This window comes from Electrophorus electricus, chromosome 3 (genome assembly GCF_013358815.1).
Source record: "Electrophorus electricus isolate fEleEle1 chromosome 3, fEleEle1.pri, whole genome shotgun sequence".
NCBI classification, from domain to species: domain Eukaryota; kingdom Metazoa; phylum Chordata; class Actinopteri; order Gymnotiformes; family Gymnotidae; genus Electrophorus; species Electrophorus electricus.
The window spans coordinates 2,658,260-2,675,346 of record NC_049537.1 but is presented as its reverse complement, the minus strand read 5'-3'; the positions used below and the strand labels follow the sequence as shown (position 1 = coordinate 2,675,346).

The 17,087-nt window shown below is 44.5% G+C and overlaps 1 protein-coding gene across 1 annotated transcript in view; it reads right to left on the bottom strand.

Moving 5' to 3' along the window:
* The window catches only part of LOC113584538, a 73,331-nt gene extending 60,203 nt beyond the window's left edge, over window positions 1–13,128 (bottom strand). The window contains exons 1-2 of the mRNA XM_027021514.2: window positions 12,810–13,128; window positions 3,658–3,773 (exon numbers count right to left, since the gene is read on the bottom strand). Coding sequence (XP_026877315.2) covers window positions 3,658–3,773; window positions 12,810–12,876 — 183 coding nt within the window. The 5' untranslated portion in view covers window positions 12,877–13,128. The remainder of the gene's footprint in view (window positions 1–3,657; window positions 3,774–12,809) is intronic.
* Between the last annotated feature and the right edge of the window lie 3,959 nt (window positions 13,129–17,087).

The window sequence follows — 17,087 nt, the reverse complement described above, 5'->3', positions numbered from 1 at the left end:
TCATATGGACTTTGTTCCTCTTCTCATTTGCTCCACAACTTTGAGGTCTATTTCATATGGCTTGAATTACATATTTGGGAAAGAGTATTATTTTTCACATAAGACCACTTCCATTAACTGCAGGGGACTGAAAACAGATGGCAACCTATTCATAAGGAATGGAAAACATATTTATACGTGGCTATATGGGGCGAGTGATTGCGGCGGTTTTGACATGAGCTTTATTTGGAGCAGTAATAGACGGTGTAGTCCTTGTTCTGTGGTATCTCAATCCCCCACCCCCCCACACCTACCCCTCCCCACACACCCCTCCGCACCCTCCAAAACACTGCTCTCTGTCTCTCTCTATTCTCTGCAGAATTGGTAGGCCCTGATATTACACCCCACATACCTGATTGCGGTTGCACTAATGTCTCCTACGCCCTTGTACACTACAGAGGGTCTCACTCCACCAGGGGCAACCCTCCTTCTAATGAGGGTCAAAGGTCACTGTGTGGTGTGCCTAGAGGAGGCAGGGTCTCCCAGGCCCACTCAGTCACTGACTCCGGCCCTATATTTAAATCAGGCCTCTGGCATTCGGCTGGCACTCCGAGGCCATCTCTTAACTAGTTCCTGGTTGCTAATTAGTTTTTCACCATGCTATTTGTCTCTCCAAGCGTGGCCAGGATGGGGAGGGGTTGACCAAATAGAACTGGCCTAAAAAAAAAAAATGACATGTATATGCAACTTATTCTCTGCTATGTCACACACAATGCACATGCCAAAGCTAGTAAGATCCAGATCGTGCGTCTGAAGAGCATGTTTACAAAAGAGAAAGCATTTTAAGCATTTTCTCCTTTTTTGCCCTTCTCTGTTTGGATCAAGATTAGTGCTTTGCCATAACAACTAGTCAGCAAATGTTCTTAGTGAAATTAGAGGAGCACATGCAATTTGCCTTGTTCTTAACCCTTACCTCACAAAAGCAGCTTTTAAGAGTAGTAACAGTCCATGAGCTCACCAATAGTCCCATAGCACAAAGCACTCACTAGTCAAACCATTCCTGGATCACATGTTCTAGCTGTACCAAACCATCACTGGATCACATGTTCTAGCTGTACCAAACCATCACTGGATCACATGTTCTAGCTGTATCAAATGCAGTTGAGAGGTACTTTATGCATATATGCCTGACCTGCTTTCGGACATCAGACCAAAAGTGAGAGGTCAATCAATCACTGATTTCTGCTCTACTGTCTGAGACACTCCCTCATCTCCTCTGCTCTCTTCTCCTCCTTTTCTCTCCTCTCCCTTTCTTCTCTTCTCCTATACACATCTGGAGGAATGGAGTCACACCAGCTATATTCACACACATACACACAGAAGGTATACTCACTCACATTTACACACACCAGGTATATTTACACAAAATAAACACACGTGAGGTATATTCACATACATGTACACACACGAGTTATATGCACACACACACACACACACACACACACACACAAGTGATATTTACACACATATAGACACACATGAGGTATAGTCACACAAAGACACACATGAGGTATACAAACACACACTGTTTGTGTGAGACACATGAGGTGTATTCTCTCTCTCTCTCTCTCTCACACACACACACACACACACACACACACAGACGCACATAAGGTGAATTCAGAGCTCCATAAGCACAATACAGTAGCACATGTCACTAATAAAGAAAGTGTTTCATGTGTGCTGATCAGCTATATGTGCAGTGGATATACCGAAACGGGGTAGAAATTATTGTGCATTGTGTATGTTATATACATTATTCCTGCATGTACAATAAGAAAATCCATTTATTTTTAAGAAGAAAAATGGTTCTCCCTGCATGGCCTAAGTAGTGTATAAAATGAAGACAAATCCTTTGACACTCTTTGTCACTTTGGAAAAATGCTTCCTTTGATCACCATAATCTTGCTGTGGATTTGAGTCTCTGTTTTGGAATAGTTTAGGTATGATGGTAACGGAGATCTGCTGGTTTTAATTTTATGTGGAAAACAACAGACCAATGTGTGTGTGTGTGTGTGTGTGTGTGTGTGTGTGTGTGTGTTTGTGTGTGTTTGTGTGTGTGTGTGAGAGAGAAAGAGAGAGCGAGAGAGAGATCTGACAATATGTGCAACAATTTTGGAAAAGCACGGTAGGATTTGTGGTGGTCTCAGAATCAGAGAGCCAGTGTTTAAGGGGAGGCCACTGTATAAACAGGCTTTAGTGAGACTTTCAGCCCATCCGCCATCAAAAGACCCAAAGCCCTTAAAGCAGTATTAACTGCTGGGACAACTGATCAGTGTGCTGGCAGATTCTAGTCACAGTCTAAACAGAACCAGGCACAAACAAAAGGCGTTTGGCTCCCGTGTTATTCTCCTTCCACGCTTCCATACTGGGAGGTCCTGATAATTACCGCCATTACTTAAACATACCAGGAGACTTCCCTTTTTTAATCTCCTGCCTGGGCTATCCCTGCCTGATGGAGATGCATTATGTGCCAGAGACACTTTTCTATTTTAGCAATAAAAACTGCGCCGCAAGGTAAGATGCTCCCCTCTGCATCAATTTCCCATAATGCTTTAGAGTTCGCAAGTTGAGAAAGTTTTAGTGCTCGGTCTCCTGGCCCCATTAAGGACGAGTCTCGTCTCTCACCGCAGTTGGAATCCATTTGTGTTTGCGCCAAGCGTGCCGGGGTTTAATTAAACAGAACTAACCACAGCACCTATCGGCTGCAGTTAATCACCGCGCGGGGCTATTGATGAGCGGGGCGAGACGCAGATGATGGACGACAGTGCGTGCTCGTTCATTAGCGAGCCCGCTCACACTGAGCCTGCCCTACGCATCCTAGGGTGAGGACAGCAGCCCTCCACCACCTCCACCCACGCTGGCTCCAGCTGCAGGACCTGTGGTGGCAGGGGCGTGCGCACCACCCTGACTGCAAGATAAAAGATGACCCCTCACACCTGCGACCACTCGGAGAGCCCATGCCCAGCCAGCCGCTCTGAGAGCTACCTCAATTAAAAAAGACAAATCGAGAGAGTGCCAAGGGAAAGAAAAACACCATGTAAGCTGCCTTCCTGCTTGCCCTGGGAGGGATGGTGGCGAGTGTGTGGAGGGTGTTCGCATGCACATGCTAATGTAACTGTGTGCACAGAAGTGCACTTTGGACATGTATAGGATAACATTCAAATACACGCAGAAGGATGTAGTGTTTGGTCAACACTGGCATGTGTGTGTGTGTGTGTGTGTGTGCGCATGTGTGTGTGTGTGTGTGTGCGTGTGTGTGTGTGTCCACGTGTGTGTGTGTGCGCATGTGTGTGTGTGTGTGTGCGTGTGTGTGTGTGTCCACGTGTGTGTGTGTGCACATGTGTGTGTGTGTGTGTGTGTGTGTGTGCGCGCATGTGTGTGTGTGTGTGTGTGTGCGTGTGTGTGTGTGTCCACGTGTGTGTGTGTGCGCATGTGTGTGTGTGTGTGTGTGCGCACGTGCGTGTGAGTGCGTGTGTGTGTGTGTGTGTGTGTGTGCGCGTGTGTGTGTGTGTGTGTGTGCGTGTGTGCGTGTGCATGTGCGTGTGTGCGTGTGTCCACGTGTGTGTGTGTGCGCATGTGTGTGTGTGTGTGTGTGTGTGTGTGTGTATACTTTACCTTTGTGACCCAGGTGAGCAGGCAGCTGTGATGGGCCAGCAGGTTCTTGCAGTCACAGAATCTCCTCAGCCCCTCCGCTAGCCGCACATCTCTGCAGATGAAACACTCTGCCATTTCTGTCAAGAAATAAATAAAAGAATAAATGCCAACACCCACACGTGTGCCCTCACAAGGTCAGTTAGAGTATTACCACCTATGAGCATCGTATCTGAGCAAGAGGTCCTTTGAAAAAGAGGAAGACGCAGGACTGTACGCTACGCAAATACAAGATCGGTTCACTTTTAACCACATTTAATACTGGTGGGAGAGTGCAGAAGCCAAGACATGGTAATAGATAGCACTGATAAATAACGATGAAGCCATTCTCATTATTTAGTGCTGAACACAGTACAGTGGCACTCTCTAGTGTCCGTCCATTACTGGGTTAATACAGAAATCATTTGCACAACATTAACCATACGCTGTGCAATTATTTGATTAGGGCATGCAGAGGCAGATGAGAGAGCAAATCTTGTATGCCTTGGCTCACTCAAGCTGCTTATTACCTTGTCAATTTGTCATTTTGTCACACCTAACAGCGATTCACTTGAATCTGTTTTTGTCGTCATTAATAGGCACGTTTACTTGAGGTGCCGCCTCAGATAGAATCTAAACGGAAAATTATACGGGACAGCCGTAAACATAGGACAAATTAACAATCTGCGGCAAAAATAAGCAATCACATCAGGCAATGACTGTTCCTTAATGAACACTTAATCAACCATTAACACCTAAGTGCTTTCAGGGGGAAAAAAAAAAATCATTATCTCAGTTTAATTTGCTGTGCAAATATTATGGACTATAAGGAGAATTCGTATTGGAGCTCTGAAATAAGTCATCCATTTTAGATTTCAGAAGAAGAGACTTCAATTAGTACGTCTGAGTGAGCATAGGGATAATAACTCAAAAACCGTCCCCTGAAATAAACACAGCACACGTTCACATGGCTGCCCTGTATCTGAGAGCGAGCCGAAATGTCAAATACAGATCTGTTTCAAATTCATCACATTTCATTCTTATCATGTCACTAGTGTGCATGAATTCACCTTACTTACTTTTCCCTGTTTACACAAAATTACGAGACGAGGCGAGGTTTCCGGGCCTATTCTGAGGAAGAAATGGGAGCTGTTATTAATTCCTTGAGCCTTTTCTCTTGCAGGAGCGGAGGAGGGATGCGTCTCGGCGTGTCTGGTTTCCGTCAGGCCGGGCAGGCCGTCTCCAGACCTCGCCGCTATGTGCTTCAAAGGTCCCCCCACCCCCACCCCCCGGTCTGGCCCGGCCCGGCGGACTGTCACGCATCCAGATCACGGCTCAGACAGCGCACGCGTAGACCCCACACTTTCCATCCGCCAGTCCTTCTTGCTGAAAAGTTTTCGTCACTAACTTTTGGCCTGAATTCGGTGATCTGAGGGGACTGTTGAAAGATTAAGGTCGTGCACACGGAAGCGTTTTCTTTCTCTGTCTGACCCGAAACGCTAAGAGCCGCTGTGTTTGCTTCTGATAAAGCAGAACGTTAAGGATGTTAAAGGAAAGCATATGGTTTTAATCCTGAGCCCCGAGAAGGCAAATCTTGTGAGAGACGTGTAAAGACGTGGCTGTCTGCTTTAGCTTTGGACCCCAGGAATGACACTTGGCACTTAAAAGCGAAGGGCTGCGTGTGTGTAGTCTGAGAGCCCCTGCGATTCAGGACCTGTGTCTCTTCAGAAGGTGCTCAGCTCCACTGCATAAACAGAATGCTCTGTTAGTGTTACTGGGACAGGCTGTGTCAAATTCTGAAAAGGTCACTGCAACAATACAAGTCCACTATAGTAGCATAAGGATTATTATTATGTGACGTGTTGGGGTCAGTGTTAGACTTGCCGAAGGTTTTGACGATGTTGACAGCTGTTTGCCAAAAGGAATGGTGTAGGCATGCTGTTAAACCACATAGCTTAGTGTATGTTGAGTGTGTCTGTCTGTGTGTACCACTGTGAGACAGGAAGTGCGTGTGATTCAAGCTGTGCAGTAATGAGAATACATATACATCTCATCTCCTGAGAGAGAAGTGACCCCTTTTCTCTTACTCTCCATCCCTCTTTTTCATTGTTCTCAATGGAGCCTCCCTCTCTTGGTGAGGTGCTTATTTAGTGCTACCATGACTGAAGCTTTTCATAATTTTATTAAATACTGTCAGCCTTGATAAGACTCTACTCCCACCAATCATAGGTCCTTTCCTAACCCCCATAAGTGAGGCTGCCCACACACACACGCATGCACACACACACGCACGCACACGCACGCACGCACACTAATGAGCACAGACTCAGAAGTGCTAATGAAGGCACTCGAATAACACATTAACTGTGCATACACACAAGTATGCACGTATCCAGCCATCTGACGAATGGCATTTAGAGCAACATTCCTCAGCTATGTGCATCCCATTAAGTGAGATTTTAGCTGCATGTATAAATACAGCACAGTGTGCTGAGTTTCCTCTTCCCAACTCCAAAATGGGCTCTCCCTCTCTCTCCTCGCTTTCTCTGTATCTCTCTCTCTCTCTCTCTCTCTCTCTCTCTCTCTCTCTCTCTCTGCTGGCCCTGCCTGTTCTTTGCTGTAGAGCGGCAAATCGTCAGACTTCATCCCTGAAAACCCCAAGCTCCTCCTCCTTGGTCATCTATCAAACGCCAGCCATCGAGTCAGACGAGTTCTGCCCACCGACTTTTCCTTGATCGGTTCAATTTTTAAACCAATTTCGTGACATGAACTCTGGCCAGTAAGTTTGCATCATTTTTGGAGGTACTGAAGAGTTCAGCCTTTGTAAACGTGTTGAGTGAATCTGGCCTACGCCTGTGCGCTGGGAAACAGCCCGTTTAAGAAGTGCCGTCGTCTCCTGGTTTAAACCCTTTGCCGTTGCATTGGCATGGACCGCTCCTGCCTGTTCTCTTCACATTTTCCACAGTCGTCCACCTCATTTCCTGTCTAGAGAAGAGCACGTGGAGAAAAAGTTTTTCTTATTGGGCCACTACAACTAACTTCAGAAAAGTCAGTCTTCACAGGGAGTGGGTAGGTGAGCACAAAGCATTGACTTTGCAGAGATTTTCATAATCTCCCCCTTTCACACTCTCTCTCTCTCTCTCTCTCTCTCTCACTCCTTCCCAACATGCCTCTAATTTCCTGCATCGCCAACAAAGCCTCGGTTCTGGAATTCACGATCGCTCATCAGGGAGCGAGAATGCGCGAATGACAGCGGTTCAGCTCAGAGCAGTTGTCTCAGGCATGCTCTGGGCTGTGGCGTCGCGTGGAGTGTCCTGAGAACAAACAAACCTCCCAACAGGCAGGACTTGGCGCCGGGAAGACAACGTTTGCAGGCTTCTCGTAAAACAGCTTCCTTGTGTTGAAAGTGCAGAGCTGACAGAGGCATAGCAAACCCAGGAAGCACACGCGGCCTTTCCGGCTGTGAGCTGACAAGCTCACCCGACCAGCTTGTGACCTCATCGGCTGCACTGTAGACTGGTCCACAGTTGACCTTTGGCCTTTCTGTTTTCCATTTATGTTGCCACATACGCCACAACGACCATCTGACATAACGTCCACGTTTGGGGAACGTTATGGAAAAAATTCTGGACAGAAACACCTAAATGAGACTTAATGAATCTGTGTTGTTGCTGTTGATCACAATAGATCTTTTCATTCATGACAGTGCCTCTTCATAACCGGTCCTTCCAATTGTGGAAACACAGTCTGTACTACAGAATGATTTTCTGGATATCAAAAATATAATCACATTTTTGTGACAGAATCGGTTTCAGTTGGAGAGAAATCAGAAGCTGAACGGCGAAGTGAATGCAGTGCTACAAATCTGAATAACACTGCAGGGTAACACACTCCTCAGTGCATTGAATCCATTAGGTAGAAAGCCAGCAACGTTTTAACTGTTGGTGAGCAGCGAGTTGAAAAACAGATGTGTAATCTCATATTACATTGTCATTCTGCTTGTCGTAATAAAGTAGCTCGGGAGGTGAAGCTCTGCTGTGCTGTGGTTCTTCGTTAAGTACCTCAGAGAAAGTACAGGTTGTTATAGTAGTTCACTAACACTGAGTGCCTGTATACACATACATACATTATTCTGTTGGTTAGACAAAAAAGCTGCATATAGTTTGAGGTGTAACGGCCAATGTTGCAGGTACCCTTTTTACTCATTTTAACAGAATACTGCAATGCTATATCTTATTTTAAGTTTAAAAAAAAAACCTTCATTTTTTGTTGCATTGTTGGATTTCATGCTATCGTTAAACTCTAAACTTTCAGATCTCTCTCTCTCCCTCTCCCTCTCTGTATTCTAGCTCTAACTTTTTCTATCTCACTTTCTCTCTATCTGTGTGTGTGTGTGTGTGTGTGTGTGTGTGTGTGTGTGCGCGCACGCATGCATGTGTGTGTTTTGGCAGTTCCACGGTGTCAGCATTTAAGTTACATCAAAAATGGGATTTAACAGACCCAGAGATAACTCACGGCTGTGGCATAAGAACACTCAGCAGACCTGTGGCAAGGCCGTACCCACACCAAGCCCAACAACCGCCTCACAGGCCGCTGCTGCGCGACCGCCCTGGGCTCTAGCTGTTACTCTACTTGTCTAACATTCGGCGGACATAAAAGGTGCGCGCAAGCGTGAACGGCCTGACTGGCGTGGCCCGAAGCACCATCCCTGCCCACGGAGTTTCAATCTGCCCGATCGAGTCTTTGATTCGCCCGGCTGTTATTCCAGCCTCCTGAGGCCCAGCGCACCACTGGGATGCTTCCCTAGATTTTTAGAAAGACATTGAGGTTACCTGTCATTAGCGTTCTTGTCTCACAGGCAGATAAACTGCGGTTTCAGGGCTTGCTGTCTCCTTTAGCTCTCTCCTCAAAGAGCTTTGTGTCCTCAGGTACTGCAGATAGTCGTTCAGAAGCCATAAAGGAAATTTAATTAGGTGTACGAGCTGTGATTGAAATCCAGCGCAGCCTTTGTAAGCACTTATTGTTACTGACCAGGCAAACACGGCCAGCCAGGCCTCATTAGACGTCCGCGTGGCCTTGAAACATGAGCCGGAATGATCACAATGCATCCTCTGAGTCTAATGCTGTCAAACTGCAATTGAATCAGTGTGATAATAGGACTGGGGCTTTTTTTCCCCCACCAAGCAAGAAGACGAAGATGAAGATGAGGAAGAGAAAGGCCCTGCTGGCAACCTTTGACCTTCTTATGGCGCAGGCCGTTCCACAGGAGCGCTGTGGGTTCGTACCACTGTTCCCAGTGCACTGTGGTGCTTTCTGGGCGGAGAAAAAAATGTGTACGACAATGACATTTTCAAGTGATCGCGTAAAGTGTTTACTGTGTACTAACTAGAGGCTGTGAAGAGGCTGGTGTCAGTGTGTAGGAGTGTGTGAGGCAGTCGGGACAGACACTGTCCCAATATCTGCTGCCTTGGCAGTGTGTGTGTGTGTGTGTGTGTGTGTGTCGGGGTGGTGTGTTAACGCCTGTCTCTGAGGCTCTGCGGCCAAAACGCCTCCACGGGCTGCTTTCGCGGCGTGCTCGCGCCGTCTCTCTCCACGTTTCCGAGACCTCCACCTGTACCTGTTAGCTGGAGCACCCCCAGCACCCACTTCCTATGCCCCCCTTTATCTCACGCTCGCGCGTGCGAGGCCACAGGTTGACACGTGCTGCGCGTTAAACCACACCACCAGGCCAAACGCACTGCTAATTCCAGCCCGTAGGGGTGTTGAAACAGCTGGGGCCAAACAAGAGCATAACTACTTGAAGTGCATTCTTAAAAATGTCAGCAAGGTCACCTTCCTCTCTACCAAACAAGACTTCTCTCTCTCTCTCTCTCTCTCTCTATCTCTCTCTCACACTCTCGCTCTCTCTCTAGTTCAGGATGCGTGTGCTTATTGCTATCATTATGGCAAACCCTCGGGGCCTTTCTATCACACAGCAAAACAGACTCATCTCAGCAGCTTGTAACAACAACAATGGAATAACACGGCAAAAAAAAGAGCTGTGACATGTCTCTGGCGGATCCGTGCCTCCTGTAATTAACTGTCAACTTCCTCCGTCACTGAGTGTGTAGCTTCCTAATACAAGGTTAGCAATGAACCAACCGCATAGAGTCAGTCTCCAAACGCCTTGTGACAGATTAACAAAACTTCCCTGCAGATGTCAGCGCCCGTTACTCTGTTCCTGAAGGAGAAATGTGAGGTTGTCACCTCCAGACGCACCATCCTGATGTTCTCTCAGTCACACGCCGAGCTCCACTGTAACAGCCAACATGCATCCTGTCAGAATTACGATTCTCATGTCGGTACGGTGACTTAAAATAGCATTTCTTTTAAGAGTATCACTGTTTCTTTTGATTAAACAGATGCGGCCTTAGAAGGAGTGTGGGAAAAGCCGGAGTGAATGTTTTCAGGAGGGAAATAGCGAAATGCTTCTTGGAAAGATCATCAGAACACCCAACAGGAAACCTGTCAGGAAAATATTTTTTTCCTCTCCCTTCTTTACACACGTACAACATGGAACTTTTTTCCCTTTTATGGTAGGAAATCATTTTAATAGGTCTCAAATGCCAACATTTGTATTCTTAAAAATTAACATATCACACAGTCCTTCTCAGATTAATGTTTGACTTCTGTTTTGGAATAAAAGCCCAAGGCAGCCATTGAGGCCACAAAGTCAGCTGACCAAGAAACCTGGAGGAAGCGTGTGGGCCAAACATCTGAGCGGAGCTGGAGAATCAATGCAGAAGGAGCCGATTCCCCACTAAAGGCTCCGTGGCAGGCTGATGGAGGAGGACTTTAAATTCAATTATCAGCGATGTTGTTAATGACCCCATTACAGAAAGAATAATGGTGAATGAGGCCAGACTGGGTGAGGGATGGCCCATGTGACAGCCATCTGGCTTAAACAGGAGGCAAAAAAAAAAAAAGCCGTTGGAAAAAAAAACTGTAGAGGACTGTGTTATGGAATTAAAGCATCCAAATACGGGTGTGAGGCTCGGCCATATGGCTTCATCTATCATGTCTCTTAGAATGTGGTGTCTCTGTCAACATCTCCCTTGATGCAAACAGCTGGTAAAGGTCCTTGTTGCACCTTTAAAGTGTCCAGTTGTCTTTTCCTGCAGGGGCGTATGTTAGCCATCCTCACTCTCATCTGTGGTGGTAGAGCAAGGGGCTTCGAGTCAGTTTGTTCACACTGTGGCAGAAGACACGAGGGGTCAGTCCATTAGCAAACATTAATGCCCTTTCAATTTGCAAGGGAGGCCTAAGTTCCCCTTAGCCGCGCAAGGCTCACGGCTATGCTGAGGAGGCCATTCGGTTCACTTGTTTCAGTGTTCGGAGACATGGTGCAACGGATCAGACGCGTGCGGAGGATAAGTGGCAGGCCAGACGCCGTGGACCAGACGTGGGAGCAGCAGGAGACAGGAACAGGTCTGTCTCTTCTTAAACTTGGTAGATATCTGAATTTTTCTCTTAATGAACCGTACTATCTGTAGCATTAATCTGATTGAGCTCCTGACCTGAAAATGAACTTGCAGTAATATTGGTCAGAAAAGGCCTAGACCTACAGAATTTGGCATCCAGTAAAGAGGTGAAAGCAGCAATCTGATTGGATAGAATAAAACGTGCTCGCCAACAGAACATGAGCAGCAACCTTATTAGGTGAGAAGACAACGTGAAAACCGGAAGCCTCGAGCCCAGGAGACAGTATGATGCACGTCTGTAAACACACTCCATATCTTGAAAGGTCCAATTAGACACACAGGCATCCACGTTTAGAAGATTTCGTACTGTTGTATGGGGCCTGAGTCTGGCAGCTTTGATTTGACAGTATTCTTGGTTAAAGGAACCTTTCCAATTAAACCAGATTCTGGCTGGGCCTGTTTTTCCCCCCTCTTTCCTTAACCATCAGACTCTTAAACCATCTGTCTGTTGGCTTTGAATGGTAATATGATCAGTAATATGATACGATTAGCAATATCTTGTCTACCTAACAAACAGGAAACATTTTTGCAGTAATCTTGAATATGAATATGAGAACATGAGACTGCCGTTGTGAATAGCAGTGAACGTGAAATGAAAGCTTCTGAATGCATATGCAATGAATACATATGAATATGCATATGAATGCAATTATTTTCTCCTTACAAGAGGCTCAGCCTGCCTTGAATGTTTCTCTTAATTATTACTTTTATTATGTTTAGTAGCCATGATCATAATTACAGGACTCATTTGATTTGCAATTGATATGTTTTCATCGAAGTTTAAAAAAAGGCCCAGACAGGCAAATTCAATTACACTAAGCCTATACCTTCAACGAATATTCATTAGTGAATATTCACACTGACATTCATTTTGCAGCGTTTCTCACTTTCAAGGCTGTTGCTCCAACTTATATGAGGTTCTGTTAGTGAGAACAATCTGAATATACAGTGTGTGTCTGATGTAGCTGAGAGCTAAAAAGTCATTTTTGTAGTTAATGAACTAAAAAATGTGATTAAAAAACCCACTATTTTGGCTGTGTATGCTATTACCAGCACTTCTATATCAGCTAACAGTGAACTGAACAGAGTTTTGGCAGTTAACAGAGTGAAAAAGCAAGAATAACCAGAATAACGGGAGAAGGAACTTATTCAGATGGGGAGACGTAGTCCAAACGTTGGATAAACTCTAATACTTCTAATGAAATGTACATCAATGTATTACATCAGACTAGTATAATCTGCCCCCTGAAAGCCCACTGCAGAAAAGTATCTTATTCATAGAGTAGCCTAGTTACTAGACTCTTCATTCATATCTCTCTCTCTCTCCCTCTGTGTGTGTGTGTGTGTGTGTGTGTGTGTCAGAGAGTGGATTTTAGGTTTTAGAAGCAACAGGTTGAATAAATATGTCAATAGGCCACTCCTAATAATACACCTAAACACTTTCAGCATTATAGAATCCAAAGACAGGGTCTAGCAACTCCATAGCAACATGTGTGTTTGTTTCAGAGACTATAAATTGGTCAATAAAAATAAAACACTTCTCTGAGACTTTCCTGAACTTCTGACATTGCATGATAACAGAGAAAACTGTGCTTACTGTTCTCATGTGTAACTTACCTGCAGTGGTAAGGCTGCCAGCATCTTCAGAGCGCTTGCTGGAGGGAACCTCATGCCTGGTGTCCATCCTTCCCCAGCCTGAAGCTGCTGTTGTTGTGCACGCGTGACACCTCCCAGTTTTAATGCTTCCCAAACACTTTCACTTTCCTTCTTCCCGTTACATATCCCAGCAGCCTTCTGTCAGCACACACTCCCCCGAGGACGTCGCTGTGCCCTTAAACATCTGTTTCTCCACCTTAGCTCGACCGTGCAACAGACTCACACACACATGCCAACGCACAGACAGGCCCCAAATATTTCTAGCAGCTGTAGTCTACTGTTTCTGTTTACACAGGAAATAGGAACACGGACAGCCAATCGGAGCTCTCCCTTTTCTTGAACAGTCCTTCCTACTCAGGAAGTGCATTAACAAGCAGTTTACTAGTGTGCAAACATTTACTAGTGTGCAGTTCCAATCTGAGAGAGCTTGCTGTGTTCTGTTCTAGTAGTTTTATGCCTGTACACACCCTGTTTTTTATAATGATCACATCTGCGGTTAAAGTGTACCTTATGTGAAACGTGCTTAGTTTAGGTTGGCAAGCATATGAGGTTACTGAGAGTCGTTTCTCTCATCTTCCCCCTTTATTGTTGTTTTATTTTACCACACTGCTGCCATTACAGTGAAAGATGTGGACCTCTTTATCTTCATCATCAACTTGTTGTTATTATACATCCTCTGCTTCATTTTTTGTCATTTTTGTTATTCAGTTGAAAACGAGTTATTTCACTTCTACTATTTTTTTTCCATTCATATCTACTCCATGCTTTAAAAATATATATAGAAATTTTTTAAAAATTTGGCTCACGAAGATCAAGAAGCGTTGATAGTGCCACACAGTGAGGGGGCTCTTGATAAACATTAGGCTTTGAGTGATGGTGGTTCGCGTCCAATTTCAAGGTTATGTGGCAGATTGCATCTCCCAAAACATGGGCTGAAATTTGATTTAGGTGGACAGGTGCAGGATGGCCACTCCTATGTGGACAGCTGCAACCAAGCAATAAGTTTCCCTAGATCTGGAAATCATATACTATATGTATCCTATAGCACTCGCCTGCGAAAATGAGGCATCTTATTCCATTTTGATGCGATTAATTTTTTATGAAATGCTGCAATGCATAATCAAGATAAGGAGAAAATCCTCCTCGCTGCATTTTTATAAACATCTCATTACTTTGTTTACCTAATATATGGTCATGTAGTCATATTTGTGAAAATGACAAATAATAACGCACCATTATGATAATGTCTATAGTGTCAGTTACAGCATTCATCTGATTGCTATCTGTAATAGACCTCACATGAATGGCTTTGTGCAGAAGAGGCCTGTTTGTGGAGCGCCTGCCGGATGGTGTAATGTTGGCCTGTGCCCTGGCTGTGTTTTGACTGTAGGTTCCTTGAGGAAATCCATTAACTGGGGGCTAATATGATTAGACCCTCTTCCCTCTCAGTCTAGCGTGGTTCCCGCGAGGGCATAGACTACAGTGACACCGTTAATGCCATGGCTGCATCTAATATAGCGAACTCAGCAAGAACAAAGTATACGTAACAACTCCTAATAGGTTTTGCTGGCTAACAGAAGCTAAAGTTCCAGATGCTATTTTTCCATTTTGGGGATGATCACGTTGCCATCATAAGTACCTTCAGGTAAGAGTGATTGCCTTTTTCTTTAGTTTAACAGTCACACAAGAAGAAAAAAAAATTCCCAGATCAGTTAAATGGCAGACAAGGATAGATAAAACGGGAGGAGTGTCTCCAGTTCACAGACCCATCAGTCCTCAGTGTCAGATGTGGAATGTCTGCTGCCTAGCAACACAAAGCAGCACCCAATCCACTCCCTTTATATAACCAGCCATGATGTAAGAAGGGCCTGCCAGAGTTTTGAAGCTTTTAAAACATGCATGCTGGAATTGGCAGAGTGTGCACCTCATTAGAGCAGAGACAGCAAGCAAACCTCCAAAGAAGGGGAGAGAAAGAGAGTGGGAGAGAATCGGTGGAAAATCTTCCATATCTCCTGGAATATGTCTGAACGAGAGTTAAATAAGGCCTTCACTTTAGCTAATTAAATGGCTAGTCTCTCTACTTTTCATGAAGCGCACTCTTATTAAAACAAGCATCCTTGGTCATTTTACTAGATAAATGACTTAACACCAAGTGCCATGGAACCCATTAAACTGCTTCTTCTAGGATGGATCGCGTCCAAACACACAATCAAAGGATTTGACCGGGATTATCTCAGATTAGAAACACTCAGAGACAAATGAGGAGTTGACAGGATATCATACATTCAGAGGATAAATGATCTATTACATACCAGCCCCCTATTTTGTAATGGATGTTAGTGGAAAAAAGAAGAGAGAGAAAAGAGAAAGAGAGAGAGAGAGAGAGAGAGAGAGAGAGAGAGAGAGAGAGAGAGAGAGAGAGAGAGAGAGAGAGAGAGAGAGAGAGAGAGACTTTGCAATCAAGCTCTGAATAGGTGAATGAACCCTGTCGCATGTAAAACTTTCTGAGCAGTTTCATCCTGGTCCTCTTAGTCTTTTTGTCTGGAGGACTGTAAACGCAAAGTTCATCTGTACTGGAGACAAACTGGGAGAGACCACAAAAGTTCTTGAACCTTCAAAAAAAAAAAAAAACAGCTAACATTCACCATTCACTCTTTAGAGTCACTTCTCAAGATAACAAAGGTATGTATGCAATCCTGGAGGATATAAACAGATGGGTCCTCATCAGATATCTCAACTTCAGAATGTTTTATTACGGGACACTGGCTTCTCTTCTAAAGTGTTTTCCCATGCTTAGGATGGGAAACCTTTCATTAAGTACAAAACAGCCATGCTGGCCAATCAACTTACTGTTGAATATCATATTTGACGTGATATTCAACAGTGTGCTTAGCTTCCTGTTGTTTCTCCCCAGCACAAAGTCATTAAACCCCATTTGTACATTACAGTGTTTGGACACAGCCGCTGGATTCAAAGAAAGACCCTATTTTCCTCATTCTCTTTGCAATCATTATGTAGCTGAACGGTCGATTTATTCGAATGAAAAAACAGAATCAATAAAAATGTTTTTTGAGAGATTTGAGAGACGTTTTGAGGGATATTAGTTCTCCTGAAGCATAAGTAGTATTCGAATATTTCCTCTGCTGAAGTGACTTACATCCTTCTTCTTTTCTGGCTTAAATCTAATCAGGGAATTGAAATGAGGGAATACACTCCATAGAGGTAACGAATACTCCAGACTTTCAGCATCACAGATTGCCAATCGCATTAACCAAGCGCTTCGTCTTTACGTACATTATGGTGCAGAATAACCTCCTCAAAACAAGGTCTCACATGTCGACCATTCACGGCCAGAAGGAAGGCTCGATATACCGGGTCTTCGCACGAGGAATACTTCACTCAAGTGCTTGACAGAGTTTGAAGCTCAGTTGACATCTCCCACACCCCCTCAACACCCAGTATTCGTGCGTTCACTCTAAAGACGTGCATTGTGTCTGTAGCTTAAATGATCTGACAATTTTGGCCTCTGTAAACCTGAAAGGACACGTTCTGCAGTTTAAAATTCATGATTTTCTTTATTTCTTCATAATTTCTTTAATTTCTTAATAAAGTGACAAGTTCCCCCTATTTCTGCATCTTTCTCTTTATGATTGTGGTGTTGACTCAAGGGAATAAAAATAAGTTATGGAAGTGGGAATGAGAAAGCCTGGGTGCTAGAATCCAAGGTCAGATGTCTCTAAAAAGCAACCTAATGTGCAAACAACAGCATGAGAGCCAAGGACAGAGCAATCATACTGATTTGGATCAATTTACAACGACCCGCAGTGTATATGCAACAGAGCTGTTTTATTCTTCTAAGGCGACGCCTTAATTTAGCTTGATTTAATTACTAAGCTCAACTTAAGCTGCACACTCGTTCCTGTTTTGTAAATAAAGCCTTGTGTGTTGACAGCTGCTATAACAGATACTGAAGTGATTGATTTGTAAGGTGATTTTATTTGCAGTAATTTACCTATAATTAGTTTTTAGACCATAGTTCTGGCAAACTGACAGTAAGACAAAGGAGCTCTTGCAGCATCAGGAAGCTGGGAGTTTGAGATGAAACTGATGTTTCTGCAAGGTTTGTACCTCGCATATGAAGAACTGCACATTAACTCTGCTGGAAACAGAGAGTTAGAGTCTTGTAAGTTTTGTAATACCTCTTTTATCTTTCATGGTGTGAATGCAACTGTACTCGCT